This window comes from Pyxicephalus adspersus, chromosome 12 (genome assembly GCF_032062135.1).
Source record: "Pyxicephalus adspersus chromosome 12, UCB_Pads_2.0, whole genome shotgun sequence".
NCBI classification, from domain to species: domain Eukaryota; kingdom Metazoa; phylum Chordata; class Amphibia; order Anura; family Pyxicephalidae; genus Pyxicephalus; species Pyxicephalus adspersus.
In genome coordinates, this window is record NC_092869.1 from 31,732,868 (window position 1) to 31,759,360 (window position 26,493).

General features: G+C 37.9%; 1 protein-coding gene across 1 annotated transcript in view; it reads left to right on the forward strand.

Moving 5' to 3' along the window:
- Positions 1–26,493, forward strand: part of MNAT1 (MNAT1 component of CDK activating kinase) — a gene marked incomplete in the record, with an annotated part of 90,621 nt that overhangs the window by 53,776 nt on the left and 10,352 nt on the right. Inside the window, 1 exon segment of the mRNA XM_072427756.1 lies at positions 5,468–5,589. Coding sequence (XP_072283857.1) covers positions 5,468–5,589 — 122 coding nt within the window.

Consider the following 26,493-nt stretch of genomic DNA (forward strand, 5'->3'; position numbering starts at 1 on the left):
TATCAATTTTTAAAAGCCCAAATACCTACTGTCTTACATATATTGTAGGAGATAATAATATAGTTGAAATGATATTAGAATAATATCACTCGGAAGGGACAGTTGGCAGTTTGATTTGATTTTTTTTTTATACTACTTATGCTTGCGGGGCTTTAAGAACTATTTTTAAAATGTGGAATTACCAGTTTTAAACAGGTAATGTACGCAGTAAAAATGTATGTGTGGTGATGACTAATACAATAGGAATTATTTGCTGTTAAAATACAAATGTTGGTGATAATTTGACGTAGTTCTTGCCATCATTTTTATTTCACATTCACTGCTTCATACCATTCTTCTAAATAGTATTACTGCCATGGCCATGGAGCTGTAAGAATAGTACATATGTGTGGGGGGTATTAGATTACAAGCCTCATTGCTGCAAAGCCTAATACAAATGACAAACATATATTCTCAGTATAAAGTGACAACTAAAATGTCAACACTACATCTGCATGTGAAGTAAAGACCACTATCTGATTACTGTCATAGGTTCCAACAACAGGAAATACTGAAGGAAACATAATAAGCATATGAAGGTTTTGCAAATAAATCTGTTTCTTCTACATTTACATTTATTACTATTTACAGGGCTTACATAGAAACCATACAATAAACTTTGTCCATAGAGTAGATTCCCATTTATGTCCTTCGCCAGAGATGCAACGGGAAGTAAAAGAAAATCTCTACAAAGGTAATATTCTTCTTTTACAGTTGTCACTGGAAAACATGTCCCCTTGTTGGAAGTTTTACCCTCTGTTCCTATTCTGGTGACAGCTGTAAAATTTGGCTTCCCCATTATCTTCCTTTTATGTGACAATGATTATGATGATGGGCCTGATTTATTAAAGCTCTTCAAAGCTGGAGAGAATACGCTTTCATCAGTGAAGCTGGAATAGATTTCTTCAAAGTCATTTTCTAGCAAATATTTTGAATCCCGGACCAGATCCATTTCAGGTTTGCTGGATCACCCAGATTTACTGCTGAAAGTGTATCCCCTCCAGCCTTGGAGAGCTTTAATAATCCGTCTCAGTGAATCTAACCAGGACACAGTGAGTAATAAAGATCAGGCAGAGTTACTTGGTTGGAACTTAAGTTCCATGCAACAAAACTGAGAAGGCAAAGTTTTTATTGTTTTTCTGCAATAAAACATATGTACCTGTCTGTTCGCAATCTTCTTTTCTAATTACACTGAGATGTGCATGAACAGCTCAATAAAGAATTCCAGACATCTGTGGGAGTTTAGACATTGCGGCCCGGTCATGAGATGGCTATGGATCTGACACCCAGGACAGAGGAAGATGGGGACACCCGTGCCAGGGCAAAGACAGGTGAAAAGAAAAAAAATTAAGTCAGGCAGATTTGTTCATATATTGCAGAAAGAACATCACCTGTCTTTTCTGCAACAAAGAATCTGCCTGGTCATGATTTTTTATTTTTGACATTTCTACCTTAAGAAGTATTGAAGTAAGCAGGAAGTATTTCATGAAGCTGGTCTGTTCACTTGCATGTTATAAAAAAACAAAATATTCAAATTTTCACTGCAGATGTTTGAACCATATGAATAACGGATCCTTTTCCTTCCCTTATTACTATACTTACTTGGGTTGGTTGTGTAAATGATCTACCTGGTGCTCTGTTTTTAGTAAATACATTGCCTGCATCTGACATTGACTCTCATGATGTCATGGACTGATGATTGAGTGCCCCCTGCAGGCTTCTAGTCCAGCAGTGCCCTGTGCCTCCACCAGAGCAGATTAGATAATCCATCATGTCATTAACACATAAACACAGCGGATCTAATGATCCTTGGCAATTCCTATCACTTCCTTGTTGTTGTCTAATTACTTTAGTAGGTTTTCTTTCACATCAAAGTGAAACATATAATGTTTTTATCAGGAGAAAAGTTCACTATTACACTGAGAATGTAAAAATATACTACTGGAAAAATGCAGTACTGGTGATATTTTCAATTTAAGCAAATACATTGGAATTGATGGGGGAAAGTCAAAATGTGGTATTCTTTAAATTTCAAGGTTACAATGGACTTTTAATGGATCCAGAGGCTTGTAAAACTCCCTTCAACTACCCTAGGCTTGTTGTTTTGCTCAAAACTGTCTTTACATTATTATCCTTATTATTTTACATTTTTTACAGAAAGAGAAAAAAAATATAAACTAAATTTAAATGGAATGTAGAAAAATAACCCTAAAAATGTATATATAATACAAGAATGAGGGAAAAAACATGAATGGAAAGAACATTAATTAAAGAAGTAACTACCCTGAGTGCAAAGTTTAACTAAACTACCCTGAGTGCAAAGTTAGCATTATATCTAGCTGAAAGATGAAAGAGCTGTGGCCTAATTGCTATATGTGTGAAAACACTGCCATCTCCTGCAAACATTGTCTGGAGTGATCCTGGTCTAAAAGCACAAAACACACACACACACAAACAATTAAATAAATCTAGTTAGTTCTTAACTCCCTGGTGTTAGCTGACAACGTCGACTCTGTTTAAGTGTGCTGAAATTATTAGCAGTGTGGTATGTTGGACTATGAAGACCTCCATCTCTCTTTTATTAATAATATTATTGTTATTAATAATATTAATAATAACAATATTAACAGTGTTTTTAAAGCGCCAACATATTATGCAGCGCTGTACATTAGATATATTCAAAAGGGTGTTCTGTAGTCCAACAGAGAAGTACTTAGGCAGAGCTTAGGATAGTGCAACAGTTGCAGCATAGTTAATTCAGTGCATCGAGGTATGGGCTCAGTTAATTTCTTGAGGATCTGTGGGTATGGCTGTGATCATATACTAGATTTGTGTTGCTGGAAAGTATCTTTCCTGATCATTTCCAGAAATATTGTAAAGAATGGGTCCAGTTTTTTGGGGATGAACAAGGGACACCCCGCGGTGTCCTCCCCCATAGAAAGTACAGTGGGCAACCCCCCAGTCGTTCATCGATCTGCCAGGATTGATCAGTGAATGATGAAACAAGGACGCTGTACACACGCTAAATTTTCACCCTAAATGATCACAATTGCTGGTCTTGGTCGTCATTCATCCAGTGTGTACACATAGCCTAAGTTTCTGAACCTTCTGAACCTTTTTATTGAGACACAGTATAGGGACCTGTACATGTTTTGCAGATTTTTTTCTTTATTTTGCTGACAAATTGAGCATACTTGTTTAATTGTACAATGCAAGTAAGCATTTAACTGAGTGAAATGAACCATTTACTGCTACTTTTCTAGTACACATATCCACTCACTTTTGCATGAATACAATTTTTTTTCTCACTTTAAAATGTAATTACTCAGCGCAGTAGTTCTTTCAGGAGCTGATCGATTGCGATCGTTAATTAACCAGGGTTGGAGACTTTTTGTCTAATATTATTGTTGAAAGATTAAATCTCTTCTAATTGCCTCACATTTTCCAAACAGCTTCGCAAACATAATTTAGGACCCGTTTGTTTTCTTTCCATCATTTGGAATTGCTTTCATTTTATTAGTGTATCCAGACTTCTTTTTAGTTATTTTCTTAATTATTGTGCAGATTTTTAATAATTCTTTTAAGCTCTGTACCTAAAACAAGATTATGTTCTATGGTTTGGTTGCTAAGTAGATATACAGAAATGATAATTTCCCAGGACTCCTGCAGTTCCTCAGAGAGTGATAAAGTACCAAATTTAGGCCATGTTTATGTACACATGTTTGATTTTTGTCCTTGGAAAGGATCTTTCAGGATCGTTTCCAACAACAAGGGACTGGAAGATGCATGAACGAGCTTGATACACACAGTGCCATTCTGTTCCATGCAGAGGGAAGAGGGGAGAACGATCGAGTGGCACCCCGCTGTGCTCTCTGCACTTCCATTGTGGTCATTTGTATTCCATCGTTCGTGGATCGTGGAGATGCATGAACGATGTTGGACTGCCGCTGTACACATGTCATATTCTTGTCTGATACTAGCCCTGAGGCAGGAATCGGACGAGAATCATCTGACGTGTGTACGTAGCCTTAATCAAGAAAAATAGACTTAAAGTGAAATAAAACTCAGCCAATATGTGCGTAGGAAAAGTTTTTGGTAGAACACTTTGTGTTTTTTTTTGGCTCTCTACCTGTAAGATGTTCAGCAGTGTAGCCTAGATCTGGGATGGTGAAACTTGGTTGCATAAGCAAAAGAGTCATATCATACCTGGCCACCCTATGGCTCAACCAGGAGGATTCTTGCCATGGCAGGTTTTTGTGCAGATGGTCCTGGTCCTGGCTCTGGAAAGATAGGGGAAGGTTTGGAACTTGGTTGGGCATAGAGAAGTGAGAGTTTAAGGCAAGTGCTTTTGCTGTGCCACCAGGCCTCAATTCCTTGACAAAGTGAGGGAAGTTATGGAGATGTCACTGGTGAGACATGGCAAAGTATGAGTGGAGATAAGACCTCTGCACCCGTCTGCAGTTTTGGCAAAGTTTTAGAGTAGATGGTCCTGGTGGCTCTTAAAAGATGAAGGGAGGTCATGACAAAGTTAGAGGTAAGACAAAATCTCTTGCTGTGCCCCAGCCCTTTAGAACAAATGATCTCTGCAGATGGCCCTAAAAGTGAGGGAAGTTATGGAATTACTAATGATGGGACATGGCAAATTTAAAGATAAGATAAATAGTTGACAAAGCATTAGAACAGATGGAACTGTCAATGGGACAGGTAAGGCAGTGAGGTTTGCAGTGTTGTTTGTTAATGAACTGCAATGTCGGTCACCAAAATTCATTGGAAGGAACAGATGGGTACAATATTTCCCAGGTTGTTTTGGGGTTAAACATATTTAGATAGGTGGCCTTACATTTATATACATTTAAATAGGGCTACAACTACTATTTTCTGAAGTAGAATCACCATAGTATGATAATCATTCTGTTACCCTCTTCGCCATTAAGCTTCTGTTGTCAAGTCCCGTACAGACATCAGATGATTGTGGCTGCAAATGAGCTTTTGCAATTGTTTCCAGTTGCAGATGCATAAAAGCGTGCTGTACACACAGTGCCATTCTGGAGAGGGGAAGGATGAGTGAGCAGCAACCAGCTGTGCTCTCCTCCTGATTGGTTGTTCATCCATCAATGAACAGCCATGGCTGGATGAAGGACACTGTGGGCCCCCTGTACTCATGTCAGAGTTTCCCTTGAGACCAGCACAACTTTTGTCCCTGAAAACCTGACGTGTATATGTAACTTGAAATTTACAGAACAGTTTTTTAAAACTAGACTTGTTCACACTGCTTCTTTTGCCTTTCCCTAAATGGTCTGTGGTGGATGAAACTAGTATGGCTTCTGATGCTACTTTTAGGAGAAATGTTTTTTTCCTTACCTGAAATTCAGTATTAGATTATCTTTTTAACATGAGTTTTTTTTTTTTTTTCCTTTTTTAATTACAGGGTCAACATATTTCATCTGCTACAATTCCAAAGCTGGAAGAAACTTTGTATCATTATCAGCCCATTCAAATAGAGACAAATGGTCCAGAGGTGCCTTGTATAGAGATGCTGGGAAGGCTGGGGTAAGTTCATGTATCCAGTAATGTGTTTGGCAAAGTAAATCTAATTTCTTGTGCTAGTTGTTGTTTTAGAGGAATTGATGGTACTAAATATTGAACCAAGATAAAATTCTCCTAGTACGGATGCTTTAAAAACTCCTGCCCCTCCGATCTCCAGCCGCGAAGTGCAGAGACGAGATCTATGGGGTTTCCTGGTGACGTTGGTGCGGGCGGGAGGATCGGCGGGAAATTTAAATAATTTTGTATTGGATTTATTACAAAATAGCTGAATTGAGTCCAATACAAAGAAATTTTCCTATAATATATATATATAATTATATATAAATTATATATGCTAATATACAGTTACATTACATGTTTAAATATTTTTTTTATTTTTTTTAAACAGATTTTTGTGTTTTGGTATTTAAAGTTTATTATTAAATGTATTAAATATCAGTGAATTATGCCTAAGAATTACAGCCAACAATGAAAAATCCCCTATTTAATGTAAATCACTGCGTAATATGTTGGCGCTATATAAATCCTGTTTAATATTAATAATATTAATATTACATTTTTATGCAAAAAATTCTACGCTTCTTGCATGGAAATTTGGACGGAATTAGACCACTAGGGAGGTTAAGAGACATGCTTATGATGCCCTGAGCTCTTAGAAAGTAGGTTGTGTCATAGTGGATGTTGTTCAACCAAGAAGACTGGTCATTGATCGCTGAGAAAAAAAAAAAAAAAGGCATAACTATTTTTAAGCAGATATTCCATAGAACTAAAGGTCTGTTTTACTGTCAGCCTGCACCTTCCATTAAAATAAAATTTACCTTATGTAACTTTTATGTACTTTTATGTATTTATCATTTTTTGAAAATACGTTGTATTTGATGTTGAAAATATGCACATCTATAGTTGGAAATAATATTTATCATTTATATCACTCAAAAAAAAAAAGGATTACCTAAAAAAAAGTGACTTCCTGACCTTTGACCTCAACATAACATCTAAACTTAACCCTTAACCTCAAACTAATCCTTAAACCTAACCCCTAAGCTTAACCATGTAACCCCAACCACTAACTTATAACCTCAGGCGAAATATGTACCATCATAGTGATTATTTAGGAGGCTAGCAAATGTAAGCCAGTTCCTTGAATGGGTAGATTTAGAATGACGGTGTTAATCCTCCGAAATATGAAGTTTGTACATGTGGTTTCATTTTGTTAATTACAACTTTTCTGTAAAAACTTTTATAGAACTATCTGAGCTAGGTAACAGACCCACAATATTAGCCACCCCTACATTCTTGCAGCGAACATGATTCTCATATATTGCAATACATGTTTGAGCTGGCTGATTACAGAAAAGTGATCTCTGGCTGGCTTGTCCCTATGGAAATATGGCAAATACTAAATGGTGATGTGAAATTATGGGGCAAACTCACACAGTGAGTTTTTGTACATGACGGCAAGCAAGAATCTGCAAAAGGAGTATGAAAAGTATCAACGGCAGCCTTTTTAGTTTTCTTAATGGGTTTTCCTAATGGGACATCAGTGCTCAACCCAGAAATTTTTTTAAGCCGGGTGGGAAGAAATTGTAAGTGGGTGGCAGCCCCTGTGTTGTGACCAAACTCTTTAGTAACCACCCAAAAACAGCCTGGTGGGTGCTGAAAAGTGCCGGGTGGTGCACCCAGCTAAAAGGGTCTGGGGAGAACCCTGGACATGGAAGCTGCCATTGATATTTCTCATTCTTCAAAGGCTAATTTCCTTGCTAGCTTGCAGCAGTGATTTAAACAGCATTAAAAAAACAGCTTTCACAGTTGCGTGTTGTGGTGTGTTGTGCCCAACCTGGAGTTGCAGTTATACCCACAATTGGATTTGCACAGTAGTTACCCTTTTCTACCCTTCATAGACCTTTTGATATCTGCATTGTCCTAAAATAAACCTCTGATCTCTTGCACAGGGTGAACTAGTAGTTTTCAAACTGCATTGTACCAGATGTTTATGGGTTTATGTGGATTCTGGTTATGACATATGGTGAAGGTAATTAAATTATCTGGCCTTTCTAACCAGCAGGGGAGGTATCTTTTTCTCTGAAAAGTTGAAATTCACATGTTGTAGAGAATGTGCCAAGTGTTTGCAGAGTCTGCAGCAATAACATAATGATAAATTCACCTGACCAAAGGTCACTGAAGCCCTATTAGTCTTTCCTCAAGTTAAACCACTGAGGAGGCTTTAGTTGAAACCAGAGATGTAGAATGACAAGTTTACATTTGTGTATACAAATATTCATCCGAAACAAAACTGGGAACTGTTGCTGTGGGCTTGCAGTTCGATTTTGAGCAAAGGTTCTAATCTCTGAGCTCAACTACTAGTTTAGGGCTGTCTTATTTTAAGGGCTGTCCTTATATAGGGGAATTTTGGAAACCAAGAATGGTTGAAGACTACCTTTTAGATATTAAATTTTTTACCTGCTGCAAGTTATTGTTGACTGTAGCATCATTGGCTAGATTTTGTCACAAGTACAGGAATTTAGAAAAAACAAAAAAAAAAAAAAAAAAAAAAAAAAAAAAAAAAGGGGGCTTTTTGAAGCCTTCTTTTTTCTATCCTGTTACACAAAAAAATGTTACCCTTCCCCACTTTATCAATAGCAACAAAAATGTGTTTATACAATGAAAACATGACATTATAACCTATGCATAACACTTAAAGCTTAGCTGAAATTTAAACTGAAATTCAATAAATATATTCAAAGTGCATTAAGGCAAATGAGGCGTAAAGTATTGTAGTTTCATTTGATAAAAAAAAAACTTAAATAAAATTGCTTACAGTCTCAGTAGAGAAGCTCCTAACCGCCATGATACTGTAGAATATGACTTTGCCTTATGTGTAAATGTAATGGGCTCTCTGCAAAGGTCCAACATACTCCCTGCTCAGTCACAGTTAGAGCTCTCCAATCAACAGGAATCATGAAATTTGCAGATTGCAAACTTATAAGTCTGTCTTATGTATTGGGCATCTTCAGAGAGACCACTGCTGCACTTTGAGCCTGAGACCTTAACTCGGGAAGTTAGCAATCCGCCTGAAACTTTCTATAAAGCAAAAGTCAATTACCAACAGCCATGTAATGGCAATAGAATATGGTGAATTGCACTGTGACTCAGGCCTTTGCATTGCTAGGTCCCAGGTTTGATTCTCGGCCTGGCTTTCACATGTTAATGTTTTACCAAAAAGTATACACGGTGGCACTTTAGAATACAAATGACCAGCATCCTCCAAAAAAAAAAAAAAAAAAAAAAAAAAGGATTCTTGAAATTGTTTTATGTCTGTCTGTGAAAGTGTTTGACCAGAATATTTTTGCCTTGGAATGCAAATTTTGTTTCAGGCCCTTGTTCCTAATCTCTTTAAAAGTTTATGTTTTTAAGAAGTGTCTATTCAATGATTTTAGCAGACGGTTATACGATACTGCGTAGGGTGTATTGTTCAGATCCGGTTGCAGTGAAATGAAAAAGATTTATTTGTTTAAAAATGAGGATTCGCTTTTGAGATGGTCTTCTCTCTCGTAGGCTGAACATGGTAAAGTGTAGATGTATGTGGTTTTATTTATCTTCTGGCTCAAATAGTGGGTTTTCTGTCAGACTGTCAGACCACTTTCTGTCTGTAAGTGGTTAAACAAAATTCTTTTCAATTTTCCCTTGCTTTCTTTAGTTGTGAAGCTGCAGGAAATAGAGATTGCATGTACCGCAGCAAATTGTCAGTCTTTTTTTAAAATCCTTCCATCTTACTTTACTGTCTTAGTCGGTACTTGGCACACACCAATATTTTCCTGTATTTTGGACAGAAAGATAACTTACAATGCAAAATCTTGACACCTTCAACCTTTAAATTGCATGTATTGTTGACCCAACCTTTAAATTGCATGTATTATTGTTCTTGGTGAAATAAAAAGAAACAAAAAGAAAGTGAGGAACATATGTGAACACACTTTCAGAGATTAATGGTAAAAATAACAAGGCTTCATTAAAAACTGACTTTGACCCCTTTATAGTAGTCTTTTCCAAAATCCCTACCACTTTGTTATTGAGCAGTGCTAGTCCTGGGTAAGGCTACGCACACGTCAGATGCACACGCCTCAGGGCTGATATAGGACAGGAATCTGGTGTGTGTAGGGGGCTCGTTGTTCATGGATCCATCCTAGCAGATCGAGGAAGGACAAACGATCGTAATGAAAGTGAGAGTGCGGGGTGCCACTTTGACGTTCTCCACCTCCCCTACATAGAGCAGAACAGCACTGTATGTAGAGCGCTCGCCCATGCATATTTTAGTCTTTTTTCATTGTAGAGCAGGGGTCGGCAAAGTTTTTTGGCCACTAGGCCATTTATGGGGTGGGCGGAAGCACACTAGACCGGACCCGCCCCAATGGCTCCGCCCATCACAAGGGCACACCCCCTGAAGTGAAATCCCTCTCCTCTGTATGCATTGCGTAGGAGAGGGATTTACCTTCAGGGAGCTTTCCCTATTTACTGCGGCAGCAGAAGTATCAACTCCGGCTGCGGTAAATAGGGGAGCAACTGCAGGGGGCCGGCACAGGAGATCCAGCGGCTCCGTCTCCGGTAGTTCCTAACTACTAGGCCGTATCTGGCCGACCCTTGTTGTAGAGGATCATGAAAGATCCTTTCCAACGACAAATATTGCACATGTATAAGCAGCCTTGGCTCTGTGTTTGATAGTGTTGGAGTTTATTGAGGACTGAGTTCACCAAGTGACTGTATTTGAGTGGGCCACTCAGGCCTGAGCATTGTGTTTTGTAAAGTAGTCAATGTGCTCGCCCATACCTTCATGCCCCAGCATGCAGACTCTTTGCATTTTAACTATTAGGTAAAGCTAAACTCTAGCAATACTTAAGCACTTACCCCTTGTGATCTCATTACATGGGCTGCAAAAGATCTATTAGGAATTAGAAGAAGGCGCTCAGTTTTTGTGGCCAGTGGCCAATCAAGGCTGGGTGTGTTTCAGTGCAGTTAAGACAGGGGATAGATCCCTTTACAGATTACAGCATAAGCAGAAGGAGAGAAAACAGGTACTCTCAAAATCTCTACAGCCATACATAGATCCTATACTGCAGGCTGTACATTATAGCCAACTTCTTATCTCTTCCAGCTGGTGAAATTCAGAACAAACTTCTCACCTGTGTTACCACTAAATCAGGACAAAGCTAAAATCCCCCTCCTATGGTGAGCTCATCTCCCAAACATTTTTTTTTACTGTTTTCCTAATTCTTATTAGTTCTCACTGCTGACAGCACAATCACAAACCGTATCTCCTATGTGTTGTTATTGTATTCACACAGTAACATGATTAGCATTGGAGGTGCAACCCTGTAAAACCATGACTTACTTAACTGCTTTACGATTACACTCGACGTAAACACCATGACAGAAAAATAGTAAACTTCAGCAAGATTTTGCAGCTTTAATTCTTTACCCACAATGTCACATGCTTTTGTCTAATGCAGTTGTGATCAAAGCCTGCCTTTATGGACTGCCGGCAGTGCATTTTCCTTTACTATCAAGTAGAGAGACAGACGTATAAATTATTAACCAGCTACACAAATCCATTTGTCTGTGATGAAACCAAAAAAGAAAAATATCAAGGCCTTGATTTAATTAGAAGCATGCTTGTCAATAAGTTTCCTTTAATTGACAAGCAATGAAACCTCTTAAGACTTTGTATTTATGCAATCTGTTCAAAGTAGAAGGAAGTGGTCCTTGTTACAGGTAGTTGACCCCCCCCCCAGCTAAAACTAAACATAGATTCCCCTCAACATCACACACCTGCAGATGGAATAGACACACAAATGGGAAAAATTAACACAAGGAAAGGAAGACTGTGGTTTGAGTATAGGCATAAATTATTATACATATAGACCAGTTCTACTTGGACTTATGTGAGAATCTAAAAGTTCAGTCTTAAAGTGAAACAATACTTTTTTTTTTGACTGTATACACACTGTATCGGTATCTAACGATCTGTAAGGTTCCGATGATGAAGCCAAGTACCTTGATGATGCAACTCTAGTGTACATGTGCAGGAATTACATAATTGGTGGTCTCCTAGTGCCAGAATTAGGAAAACACTGGGAGCAGAAGAAGCTGCAGAGAAGATGGTGTTGATGGAAAGGTTACAACCAGCATGGATGTTGTAAAAGGCTAAATCGTAGATTAGTCTACCATAAGGCTCTGTATACTTGCACATTATAGTAAAAGTTGCCCCTCATATCTGGAAAGTGAAACTGTAACTAATCTCGCCTCTATTCACTTCATCGCCAATACTGACATCTTCACCTATTCTTCATCCAGGTTCAGGTATCCAGACATTTTTTATTGGCAAGGCCATAATGGTGTAACCTTGCAGGGAAGTTTGTTCATTCCGAGCACCTGGCTATGCTGGTATCATACTACATATATACAGCTCAGTGTGCATAACAGCCTCCAGCATTATAACTAATTATATTTAAATCAAAAACTTAATCTAGTTTTTTGATAGATGATCCAGAACGGGTATGATCACAGTGTCAAAAAAATTTTTTTTGCTCTAAAATTTAAGGTGGTAAGATCATAACTAATTTGGTGGAATAATACCACTTAGCGATCCATAGTAGCACAATTACCTTACGTTAATGCATGTTCAATTCAAGTTAATGTTAAGCCAAATTAATATGACTGGATAGCTATTGCAACACAGTATATCAGAAAACACTTATTACAACAAAAAATTGCACACCGCAATGTATCCAGGTGTGTCGTGCATTGCACACTAATACACAGTGCATTGGGATGCCATTCACAATGAATGGCACTCCAATCCATTGCACACAGAACTGGCCATGGGGAATGGGGGCATACTAAGCTTTTAGAATATCAGGTTCTTCTATTACTCATATTTACAGGTTGTTTTGACATGTGGCTTTCACTAAAGGCAACATTTGCTTATGTATTATTTAATCATATGCTCAGTCTGTTTATGGTAGGTTCTTTTATGATACAAAACTGCAGATGTAAAAAGGTGATATGTGCACAGTAGTCTTATCGCCTATATAGTAATAGCAGGCACTAATGATAGAATTTTAAATGCATTAACACACAAGGAAGTCAGAAATTGGTGTGTTTTGTGTTCTGGGTATCACTCTCATGACTGACCTGACAAATTGACATTGTTTATTATATATGGTTTTAATAACATAACAGTTTTTTTTTATGCTTTTTACATCTCAGTGTTACTGATTTTCTTCAGCCACTTTGCAACCACTTTCTATTTACTTGCTCTATAGCAGTGGTTGCATTGAATTTCTCAAGGGATCATGAATTCTACACCAAAAGCCTGTGTGATGACAAAACTGGAGCATAGTTAGAAGACAGGGGTTGGTGCTCTCCCTGGCCCCTTTTAGCTTAGGGCACCACCTGGCACTTTTCAGTAACCACCTGGCTGTTTTTGGGTGGTTACTGAAAAGTTGGGTCACTATACAGGGGTCGCCTAAAACCTTTTCCCACCCAGCTGAAAAAAATTTCTAGGTAGAATACTGGGAGTGTAGTCACCTTACATCGGAAAGTGCTTCAACTTTATGGTAGGATTTTCTAAATAAAATCTGCAGAATTAAAATACTTAAGAAATAGTTAAAGCTAATGGGTTTATAGATATTTTAAATCCACAATGCTACTATCCTACCAGGCTGGGGGCAAATTTTAAGAGATGTCAGCTGGGCAGTTTATTAACAGATGCTAGCAGCACCACTGATTGCGGAACTGATCTGCATATTTTCTCTTCCTGCTTGTCGTTTTGTAGACACTTTGTAAAACTCAGCTCTAACAGCTTTGTTTCCAAGCAAAAAGCAATCTAGAAGAGTGATGAAAAACAGGCAGCAAGAAATTCTGAGAGCGGCAGATGAAATATTATAGAGCCTGAAGCCGCCCTCTGTAGGACACAGGCTTTAGCTGAACCTCTCTGTCAATGCCATTAGACAGCGCACAAATGAAAGGTAGACCGCTTATGAAACTTGAAGAGTTTTCTTTCTTCCTCCCCGCCCACCTAAGGGAATAGTGTGGGCTCTGTAGCAGCTAGGCGTCCCATGAGGACGATAAAGGCACAGAATATGGAAAATGTTGAAAGAAACTTCGAGGAAGTCTGCTTGCATGGTGTAGTTACTTATATTAAAAAGTTGGCTGCAGCTCGAGCACACCACTAAATTAACCTCAAAAGCCGGCCATGACGGCAAATATCCATAGTAATTGTTTTTGTTGGCTTTTAACTTAAATATTAACTCATCGATCTAACATGAGCCTCTGTGTTTGGAATGCCGGTCTGGCTGCTCCGGGTTTTTTTTCGAACTTTTTTTTCTCCCCTCAAACTTTTTTTTCTCCTTTTTTTTATGTAATCATGGAAAAATATGTTTCTGCTCGAAGCAGTTGTCAAACATGTTTCTTTCATCGACAATCAGACGCAAGGCAGCTGAGCGGAGCTGTTTAGTCTGGAAAAAATACCCAGGAGATTGCAGTCACTGTAGGAAATGTAATTATACAGAATAGTCTTTTTGTAGGGTGGGATTTAAATAGTAAATCCCAATGTTTATCCACAAAAAAAGAAAGAAAAAAGTAATAGTGTTGCATACAAAACATTAAGACAAGTAAAAATTGTTAGGCATTCTGTTATTTTATTTTTTGAATGGCACAAGAGGATTAAAACCCCAGTTAGATTTTTACTGCTATTCTAGGTGCAGGTAGCGAGATTTATTCTCACTTCCTGTCCTGTTATTTTCAGTGAAATACCGAAAATATCAATATTAATGCTTTTTATGACAAAATAGGGGAAGGCTAGAACCTTTATGTTTGTTTGTGTCCCTGTTACAGATTTTCTCTCACTTCCTGTATGGTAAAATGGTTGTCACCATCACAGTAGGTAATATTCTTTGTAACATAACCCTGTATAGGAGTTAAGAATCTGATGGGGGTTTCAGCCCTCCCCCCTCTATCTAAAGCAAAAAAAAAAAAAATCTTGGCTGGAAATACATTTTTGTGTTCTTTAGATGTTAGAAAAAGTCTAAATGTTTATTTTATTTTGAGTTTTAGATACTTTTCCCATGATTTTTAACACCATAATAAACTGGGCAATTTCAGTGCCTCTAAGCAGGACTTATCGTGCTTCTCATTTCATACTTTGCCAACTCCTTTCTTCCAAAATCTAAAGAGATTTCCAGCAAACATCGGGCGGTGGAGCTGATAATTTTTTTTGTGCTCATTAGTATAAAAGTACTTTAAAGCCCAAGTTGAGTGTGACAACTATATATATATATATATATATATATATATATATAATTATATACATACACACTTTACTATATACCATATATACTCAAATATAAACCTAGGTACATATTCTGCCTGAAATACTGAAAAATGCTTTGGATCAAGTATTACAATGGGTACAAAAAGCAGCTGTTTCTTCTAGCACTTAAAAAAAAGTAATCAATATGCCAATAAAATAAAATAAATACATTCATGGTATGTTATTTTATATTCAATTATTTAAAATCAGAAAAAAAATACAAAGCAACATTTTGAGGAATCCTAAGGCATCCCTGGTTGAGAAACATTGGGTTATTTATTTTTCTTTTGAGTTGAGTATGGCAGCTCACTTCCCCTAAATGACTTTTTGTGAGTTATTCTTAGTCACCAGTAAGTGGTGCTGTGTTCTAAAAAAGGTGTATAACAAGTTATGTTTGTTTACGCCAGGCAAACTCCAGCCTTTAGGCCAAATACGGCCTAGCCAGTAGTCTGTTCCGGCCTATTGCCCCCCTGGTCATTACGGCCTAATCCCGGCCAGCAATCCGCGGCTCTGAAGCTGCATGTGGGGGGTGAGGGGACATTCCCTCTTCTCGGTATGCATTGCGGAGGAGAGGGAATTCCCCTCAGGGGCATCCCTGGTGGGGAGCGGAGCCATTAGCGTGGGGCTCGAGAGAGAGTCCGGCCTAGTGTGCCTTCTTGACCTCCTAAAATTTCCTAGTACCCAAAAAAGTTTGGTGACCCCTGGTTTACACTTTACATGAGGGCACAGAGCCATCTACTGGTGTGAGTATAAACTGAGATTTTTTTTCTAATGGTATTTTCAGGTTTATACTCAAGTTGATATGGTACATGTTCTTATTATTATGACTGACATTTGCTCTAAAAGACTTAAAATACTTTTTTCGGTCAAGATTGCAGTGGTCTGCCCTAGCATAAATATTTACTAACCACACCTCCCCGGTAGCTTTTGTTAGCTACACTTTCATGTGTAGAAAGCCTGTATATCCGTCCCCCTCACTATCCTCCAAGTCATCTGTCAGTAACTGATCACATAAAAACATATGCCACTGAAAATTTTGTTTTAGGTTGTCTAGTATTTAACCAAGCAATAATGCTAAGCACTTTCCCAACAGTTTCCAACTAGCTGGATATCCTGACACTCCAATTAGATCTCATTGACATACAATTTGAGGATCAATAAACTTTGCTGTGGATTTCACAGATTTTTTTTAAACAGATAAGCTAATGGATGTGAAACAACACTTACCAGTCACAGGCTAGAGGAGGGACAGGAGCTGTACAGTAGGTGCTACTTAACTGCACAGCAGAAAAATCAGGTCTTTTGCCCTGTCAGATAGTAGGATACTAGGTGACAAGGTTGTGTTAATAATCGTGATGGATGGAAGTACAAATTCCTTTACAACTTAGGCACCTTACTAAGGTGTATTTAATTTGTGTAATTAGCATTTTGCTTTTAGTTTGCATTTTAATTCAAGCTATACCTACAATAAAATTTCTTTTATAGTTGCCTGAAAACCTAATTCCAATTTTTCTTGCTACTCCAAGGCATGGACTTGATAAGTTGGATTTTCATAGAAGAATAATAGTATTAATATTTTTACCCTGTGCAGAAAGGTTACCATTGAAATTTAAATCAGAAGATTACAAATAGAGAAAAAGGCATAAGATTTTTTCTTAAATAAAATGAAAAAACATTTTTTTGCAAATTTTTTCTATAAGTTTGTTCCAGATTGAATGTGAAGCAAAACCTCTTTGTTTCCATATGAAAAGGGGTTTATATCTAATGAGAAGGCAAAATTTCCTCAATTTTTCCAATAAACTTTAAGGTTGGCCCGCGACTTTGTCTAAGTTGTTAATTTTGGCCCTCTGTGTATTTGAGTTTGACACTCCTGGTCTAGAGTGATGCAGAGGTATCCCATTTTTATAGTCAAAAGTAAACCAGAGGTGTCCACCTTCCATAGTCAAGAGCAATCCAGGGATGTCCACCACCTTAAGAGTAATCCAGAGGTGTCTACCTTCTATAGTCAAGAGCTCTTCATGACTTACTGTATTCCAACTTCAACCCAGATTTGAGGGATGGTGGTAAATGGACTGAATGGAGTTTTGAGTGAAGAGCTCAGATGAGTATTGTTGCTATACATGCTGGTTTTTAACAGATACTGGGGAATACAATTTTTCTTTACAATCTGGAGTTGGGCCTTGGGCCTTAAAATAATTACAAAACGAGACAAACAAGTACAAAACGAGCATAATATTTTTTATTGTGCTATATGGTTGGTGTATTAGTATGTTCTCAATTAGCTTATGTTAGCTGAAATGAAAAAGTGAGATGTCTTGAAAATATTTATCTTTAGCAATCATGTATTGTAGATTCTTTCCTGTATTCCGGAGGATTCTTTCACTTCATATAATTGCCTCTCCAGGGATGATTGCAGTTTTACTCTTATGTTGAAGTAAGAAAACATTGCTGCTCTTGCCATTTTTGATTTGATGTGTCAAAGCTCATTTTAGATTGGATGAGAAATGTCTTCACTCACTAGACTGGGGTCTTTGTCACTTTCTAGTACTAAACATATTTTTTCACTTACTGGAAGAACCAAATGTTGTCTTTTCCACACTAGGTTTTCTTATAGGAACAGCTGATGTGTCATCTTCCATACAAGTCTCCGGCATTTACACATTTTCACTGTCAATAGTCATTTTAAACTGCACCCTTAGCTAAACATTTATTTTAGCTATAGCATATGTAAAAGGATAAAAACTTTCATCAGTTTTTGCTGCCTATGCCCACCTAGCATAGATTTTTCTGCCCTTTTTTCTCCAGGGACATCTCAGGAGTAAATGGAACTGTTGCCATTATGAAGGCAAATACCATCTCACATTTCCATTGAAAGATCAGCCCGTCTAGTTAGTATCATTTTGGATTTTGCTTTTTAATTAGTGCTGGCCAGATCAAATAGTAAGGTTAATTCCCTAACAGGAGACTAGGGCTGCAGTTACATTTTACCCAAAGTTTTTTCCTCCCTCTGCTTTTCACAATATTTCTAGTTTTGTAATTTTTAGTCTTATCTGTGTACTGCTTCAGAATGTTTGAATCTTACAGGGATTCACAGGTAGTTGTGTGGTCACCTGGTTTAAGGATACCAATGAAAATATGTTGCTAGTGAAGCTGTTAGGGGCTCACTGGAAACCATAACTAAAACTGGGAATGTTTTACAAGCATTAGGACAGAGAAACTATTTAGGGATGTTCAGACTGGTAATGGCAATATACATTCTTGGGTATCTCCCAGTGGTTGGCATCTTACCAGCTGTTCGGCCACCCCAACCACTTAGCTAGTCCTTAATGGACCGGTGTTTCAACATTTCACATTTTCATACTCTAACTCAAAAAATTTGAAACTGACATACAATTGGGTTTAAGAAGAGAGACTGTTAAGTGTTGAAAACCATACAGCTGCCAGAAGGCCCATAGCATTAAAGGGGACAGCTCTAGCTCCTTTTTAGTAATACTTGTTTGTTTTCCTTTCACTGTAACTAAACCAATGGCATAGTATAATGATGTGCTAGTGGAGACATCCAAGCAAAATTGGAATATCCAGCTTTTTTTTTATATTTGTATCCAACCACAAACCTTTGAGTTGTGATAATGAAGCACTGGGGTAGACAGGTGTCTTGTGTGTTTTAAAGTAACCTTGTAATGAAACATTCTAAAAAATCTGAAAATTCTCATTGTGTGGCTTGGGTTTAGCATGTCGCCAGGAAACGTTGAGTCTTTTGCCTATCAAACAAGTAAGACCTTAATGAAAATCGGTTTAGTAGATGACAAACATATTCTCTTCACCTCATAAGGACCCTAAGTATGCAGTTCCATCTTACGTGTTTATAGCACATGAAATAAAGTCTGTGAAATATTGCCTGGAAAGAATTCGGATATGAAAGCATTCTTCATTTTAATCATACAGTGAAACTGCGGTCTTTATTCAGCTTCGAATTTAAACCTTATTTTTCTTTGCAAATGGCTAGATTCAAATGCAACCACATATATTGCAATCCATTTAATGAAAATAAGGAAAGAGGGAGGCATGGTTCTTATTTTATACAATTTCCTGCGGTACGTGCCGCTAAACTAGGTTTCTATTTACACCAGTGAAAGTAGGCATGGGAGAAGCGTGCAGTCCATTTTATAGGCGCTGGGAAACTGGTTGTAAATCATGGTATTGAAGGCAGTGTCTTTTTTAATCAAATTCAATATTGAATGGTCTGTTGAAGTGGCACAGATTTCTGCTTCACAAACACAGCATGTAGAGTACTTTTTCAGGATCAGATATAATGAGAAAGAAAAAGCCTTTCCTTTTTCTGTTACTCCACTCCTGTAATAAAATATTGCATCTATATTCCTTGTTTCTCCATAGAAATACTCTTTGCTAGGAATATTTTTTCCCCAATAACATTTTCCCCAGCTTTTTTAGCATAACTGTGCATGTTTCATGCCCTTACCAATTGAGGCGTAAAGCATCATAAATGGGGATCCAAAACTGGAGAAATGGGGATCATTAGGAAGAGAAAAATATAGATAGTAGGTTCCTCCTGGGTTTGTTTTAGGTCAACTATAACATTTTTTTTTGTGGTGTGCAAGTTAACTTGTATTTACTTCAAATTAGTACATCAAACAAATGCAAGATCATCATACAACATATAGCGTGATCATTTTAGATTACTAACAAGTACATGCATTGTTTAGCATTATTTTTGGTGGTCATAAACAGGTACCGTCGTCTCCAATTGGCTTTTCGCCAATTGGCTTCCTCATGGGACTCTTTAGAGACTTTGATCTCTTGGTAACGATGACAGGAAGATAGATTTGAGGGAGATATGCACTATTTTCTTTTTTCTAAAATGATCTATAGCTATATGTTGTATGATGATCTTTCACTTATTTGCTGTACTAATTTGAAGTAAATATGAATTACCTTGCACAACTGCTTTGTCATGCAGTTGAGTGAAGTTGAGGTGCAGTTTCTTGTCCTAGAAGTAGAAAAGCAACCATGGCCAGCAGCAACTTGCCAGGAACTGTGACGCAAAAACCCAACTGCAGGCATGAACACATGCAAATGCATTTCCAAACAGGTTCTGAGTTCTTTGTCCTGCTACATTTGAATACAAGGACCGACTTCTGCTCAACCAGTAAGAAATTAATATATGTTGTAAACTACAGATCTGAACCGAGTCTTTCCATCCAATTATTTGGAGTGAATTTAACCCCTTACAGAATGAGCAAACCTGGTGGACAAATACTCTTCTCAATGAATAGATTACTTTCTAACCCTAGACTAAACAACATTTTTAAGGAGCTGCAATATTCCCTCTCATGCCTCTAATGTTAGTGAATATTTACATATGTTACTTAATATAACTATTTTTACACATGAGTGCATATGGAAACCTTTGCATCATCACAAACTAATGAAATTACAAATGAATTACCTAACCACTGATACCTCTGAACTGTTTTCCTGTTGCTCCATCATAGTGTCCCAAAGTAAATTTGGTATTGGATGATGCCAGAGGGGATTTGAGACCACTTAGTTCCCCACGGCGACCCCTGATTTTTCATGGAGGAGACCAATGTTCATAATAATCTCTGGCAGAAATTAACGCTGGTACAGATGTTCTGTGACGTTGTTTAGTGAATTACAGTGCTGGATAACTAAGCATCTGACCACTGACAACAGCTTTTGTCTACCTAATGGGAATGACGTAGTAGGAAGTCTCGTGCCTATCTTTCCCCTTTCTCCAATGAACAGAACAGGCTGCTCAGTTACTCTCTGTAGTGTTTATAAAATGGTAACCTCAAAACAATCATTGTCCATTGTTCCTAGTGACAGTTATTGAGCATCTGTGCAAGGCTTTAGTCCTGAATGTGAAAAGTGATGGATTATTGGTAAAGCAGCCCAAGCATTTGTCAAAGCATCCCATAAAATTAAAGAATACTGTACTTGTCTATGACTGCAAAGTCTGCCTTTACAAGCCCTAAATAACTGTAAATATAATAATGTTAAGAAAGCTGTAATATATTATATGCGGGAAGCTTTTAAACTTTTCTATAAAACAAAATGATCAGATATTAGCAAATTCCAAACTCAGATGCACTTAAAATGGAATGAGCAAAAAAAAAGTATAAAGCACCTGTTGTATACCAACACAAAAGTATTTGAATAAATAAATTCCAAATATCAAATATTCTGATACCAAACCAGAATAACTTCCACCCTGGTCACCAATCCTAAATAATGTTATAAAATGACAAAAATAAACATAAAAATCTGGCAGTGCATAAGGTAAGTTTATTTGCTGATTATGGCAGAACTCAACACCCAAAAAGTTTAATTCAATTTTGACTCTCAAAGAGGCGAGCAGCCTTTTTTCCCAGCCCCTTTTAGCCGGGTGCACCACCCAGCACTTTTCAGTAACCAGCCGGCTGTTTTTGGGTGGTTACTGAACAATTAGGTCACAATACCTACCTTCAGATTATTCCTGTACTTAAGCAATATTAAAGCAATGTTCACCTCATACAGTAATATGAAGGTCAATGTGGGCTTTTGTTGGATTAGCAAACTCTCCATCCTTCACAAGGAATTTGCTCAGCAGCATCTCAGCGTCTTTCACCTGCTCACTTAACAAATCTCTGCTTTGCCTTTAGGTTCATTCCAGTTTAGGACGTGAAAGAAAGTATAAGCACACTGACTGCTATTCTCGTGCAATGAATCAGCCACCACAACTCTACCCTACACAATTCATTAGGGGCTTCAAAGAACATTCTGATAGGAGGAAAGAAAAGGATGACAGAAATGAGCCTAAGGAGTCAGCTGCTTCTCGCTCACTGTCCAGTCACACATTGGGGGTGGGATAAGACATAGTTGTCCAACTGCAATAGAGGATAGTCAGGTCTCCTGCCCTGTCAGACAGGGCTATGCTGTGCATTAGAGCAGTAAAACTCTCAGCTGGATAGGCAAAAATACAAATCCTTTAGCACAGTTGACCCCAAACCTTTGGACTTCACGGACCACAAAATTTACAGACTCTGGACCGCGCATGTGTCACTCAAAGAGGAAGAAACTCCCCCCAGAGTGACATCATGGTGCCAGGTCTGAGCCTGCGATGGGAGAGTGGACTGGTTGTGTCCAGAGACACAACCTGCCCACCACCCTGAACCTGCGATGCATATGGGGACATATGGGGGGGCACAGACCAGAGCTGCGGACCACCAAAATTTTCCCGTGGACCACAGATTGGGGTCTGCTGCTTGCGCAAGTAAAATAATTCCCTTGCACGAGTATTTATCTGGGAGAGCATCTCTGTTATTAGGATCGCCGGCTTTTGTGTGAATATGTGACAGGTGTGTTACTATTGTTTTGCTTTTCTGCAGGCTCTAATTCATCCAGAAAAGTTGTAGTAGCTCTTGGTGGATCAGAAGTTAAACAGAGCATTCATATACACTTAGCAGACATTGGACCCTGTTCCAGAACTGACTGCTTTCTAATTTACTGTTCGAAGTAGAATGCTTCATTATCATTATTCAAACTCTGAATGTAATCATCCACACAGGCAGAGCAGGCTTTATCTCTCTGGTCTCATTTCACATTCAGATCTCTTTACAGCTCGCTCTTAACTAACAAAATAAATGGCCAAAGCTGACTTGGGAACATTGCTGTTTTATTGGGAAAATATCAAGTAAATCAATCACCCGAGTCATAACTGTCAGAGAAAACAGGACAAATCTATTTTTAAAGCCTGAATTCTGTAAACAAGTGTACTAATGTGATTTATCTGATTTGGGTTTTCTAAATATTGGGACTTAATTAAAAACTCTTCCTGGCAGTAGATCAAATCCTAATGTGCAATGATTCATTCTTTAATATTAGGAACCCGCAATGGGTATGTGGTAGGAATGAAGCAGGTGTGCACTTAGCACATGAGACATTTGACAATGTTATTATAAACCTAAAGCTGAACAACATATATGGGAGATGTTTTACCTGGCAAAGAATTTGTTTATCTGTCCATCTAGTCTAGAGATTTACACAGCTCTGCCACACTCAGCACAACCATGTTTAGCAGGTCAGGAGACCAGATTTTTCTTTCTTGCAGGTCTTGTCCCTCCCCAGCCTAAGTACTAAATTACAACTGACTGGCTCCTGGTGCTTCTTTCCCTCTTAGCTTAAGCTTTTCTGTGGAAGAGTTGATTCCAAGTAAGATTCAGGCACTTTTACTGCTTGCATTTAAAGTTATACATTTAATTATATAATAATGTATACAAAGTGCATTCATTATATATACCTGGAGTTTAGCTTTAAAGTGACCCCTTACATACTCCATTTTTCCAACCAAGGCCATTCCTGTTAAGGAGAAGGTAAATCCTTATCTCTTCTGCCTACTATGATACAGAATGCAACTCTGATTAATATGGTCCCTTGAAGTCCACTGTTAAACCAATGTTTTATTGACGCAATGCTACTTTAATGTAGTTGAGGGTGTAATTAATGAATATTATTGCTAATTGTAAGAAATTAGCCTTCTATGTAGGGGTCACACAACACATGCATTTTTTTTAAATTGCATCAAGCTGATGAGAAGTTCTTCAATTATATACTTCACAACATGTAATATTAAATCGTCACAAAGTACTTCAAAGCAGTACTTCAAAGTGACAGTCATTGTTGAAGTAGAATAAGTGTATACATATACAGTTAGCGCCTTAAATATTTGGACAGAGACAACTTTTTTCTAATTTTGGTTCTGTACATTACCAAAATTAATTTTAAATGAAAGAAATCAGATGCAGTTGAACTGCAGACTTTCTGCTTTACCTCAGTGGGTTGAACAAAAAGATTGCAAAAAAAAAGTGAGGAACTAAGGCTTTTTTTTTAACACAATCACTTCATTTCAGGGGCTCAAAAGTACGATACCTTCGCTCCTTTTTCAAGTAAGTTTTTCTCACACAGTCTTGATGCTAGGAGTTCTGAAGCCTTTTTCGATAGTCTCAAATCACTCAACTCATGCTGATCAAAACCCTTATGAACAGAATCATCTTCAATTTCAAACTCTTCAAAGAGAGGGTAGTGTAACGACAACCGGCACTGGGATTCCATCTGAATGAGCCACTGGGCGTATAGCTGATGGTAGACTAGGATACTCTATGTCACATTTATTTTTTTTGGTACATTTATTTTTCACTGACATGATCTCCTAGCTCTCGCCAAACCATAGGTTTGCACACTGTTTGCACACCTCATGAGTGGCCTAAGACTTATCTTGATCAGAAAGTTTAACTTTGAAATATGTTAAATAGGCTTGCTCTACAAATGTGCTGATGTTCGCCCTTTGACTGGGAATGGTGAATCTGCCACAAATATAACAAAATAAATCAGGGTTGTTAGGCACTTACGAGGAGAAGCAGCAGAGCCAGACATGATATGAAAGAATGGAAATGCGTATGTAAGTCGAAAAATACATTTTGCTTATTCACTACGTAGAACAGCGCAGAACCTCTGACCACACATCGTCTTGCTTGTAAATGTATAGCCTATACAAATCCACACTACAGTAATCTCAATAAAATAGGCGGTAGTGAAAAAATCTGAGGTGATAGAAGAAAACTAACTGCACTTTCAGAATCAGCATACCTATTTTAGTGTAAATAACCTTAAAAATTGAAGTAAACAAAACATTTGTTCAAAATTGTTCCCCAGTGTTATTCAGTGCTGAATATGCATGGCTATGTTTTGCACTTTTACCTTTTGAAAGTAAACTTCAAATTATATTTTTTTTTGCAAAATACAAATTATACCAGAATACCCCCAATTCAATGAGAAGGAAGGAAGAATGCTCTGTGTTGTCAATGTTAGTCAAATGTCCCCTGTCTTCCAGGCAGTTAACAAGATCACTGGTGTGATCTTACTGGCTCTGCAAAATGACGTTGAACCCAAAACTATGTAGGTGCCATCACATGGGAAGTCAAACAGCCAAAGCTCAAGAAGTCCCCAACAACCACCAGGTTACACTGCTTGGGAATTGTTGGTCTAGAAAACATAATGAACATTAAGGGTTTCAACCCATGTAGTCACCAGGAAAGACAGTGATTTACTGAATCGGAGAAGGAGGTTGCAGTAAGTCTGTCTTTTTCTCCTGAGGTCCTTCCTATAGGTCTTTTCTGCTAGTCTATGCTTTCTTTAACTGATGTGTCATTGTCAATTGAGGATCTGGATATCAGTTCTATGCAAAGAATACCAATATAATGGGATGTTAATTGGAGAATAGCTGTTGATATTACTTGTGGACACCTGACCAATACACCTAAATGAACTAATTGGACATCCCTTTCTAGAACAATAGATATAATTGAATGTGCCTAAGTAAGGAATTTGTATCCATCCAGCCAAGAGGTCATCTGTAAAGCCAGATATTGGCTACTTTGTGGCTTATCCTGGCATTCAGCAAAGGTGTGAATTTCATTTCTTGACATACACATAACCACAGAGATTGGCTGTAAAAATCTGAACATGAAATACAATCATGTGAATATGGAAAAGCAGCCAAAGTAAGAAACATAAATTTTAGATGTAACTTTATAGGTCCAAACATTTGCTGCAAAGTTTACCTGTAATGACTATATGTTTTTCTTTCTCTGTATATTTCTGTCTGTCCCCCTTGTATAAGTCACTTTTTAGCAATCCATAAATAGCCAGGTACATGGCCGGCATGTCCTTGCCCTTTACGTCTTTAGTTGCTGGCACAGGAATTTTGCGTAATGATTTATTAGACTATTCAAAGCTGCATTCTTGCATACCTATATTTTCATATTCATGTGCTTACGTGTGTTTCCAAACAGCTGGAGGTGACCTGCCTCGTGGCCAGAAACACTTGTCTTATAGGAGGCAGTTATTGTTACTTTAATCAGCGAAATGTGATCTGTGTTCTGTTCAGGTTTAACTTCCTTTGTAGCCTAATAAAATAATAGCAGTTTTATCTGTAAATAAAAAACAATTATATTGGGTATATTTTTTAAGACAGTGCAAAGTTCCATAATGCATCCAGGTAAATATATATTCTGACTTGGCTGTCTATGTTCCCCAGAGATTTTTACTATTTGGCTGTGAGGAGCCACATAGCCTCTTAGTGGAAAGTCTCCAGACCGGGCCACATAGCCTGTTAGTGGAAAGTCTCCAGACCGGGCCACATAGCCTGTTAGTTGAAAGTCTCCAGACCGGGCCACATAGCCTGTTAGTGGAAAGTCTCCAGACTGGGCCCTTCTGCTTCTCTATTTAATGACCTTACAATAAAAATGAATAGAGATACTGCTTCAAATGTCGAACAAGCTGAGCCTGGCCTGTTTGTGGAGAATCTGTGCAGCTGCTGAGATCTCCATGCAACATGGACCATTAAGTGTCAGACTTTGGTTGCAAAGTAAACTGGTCACTTATTCACTGGTTCTTACACCCCCTTCTCCCCACAACAGCCATTGCTCTCTGTTGGTCAATTAATGTATTGGGTGGTTTCA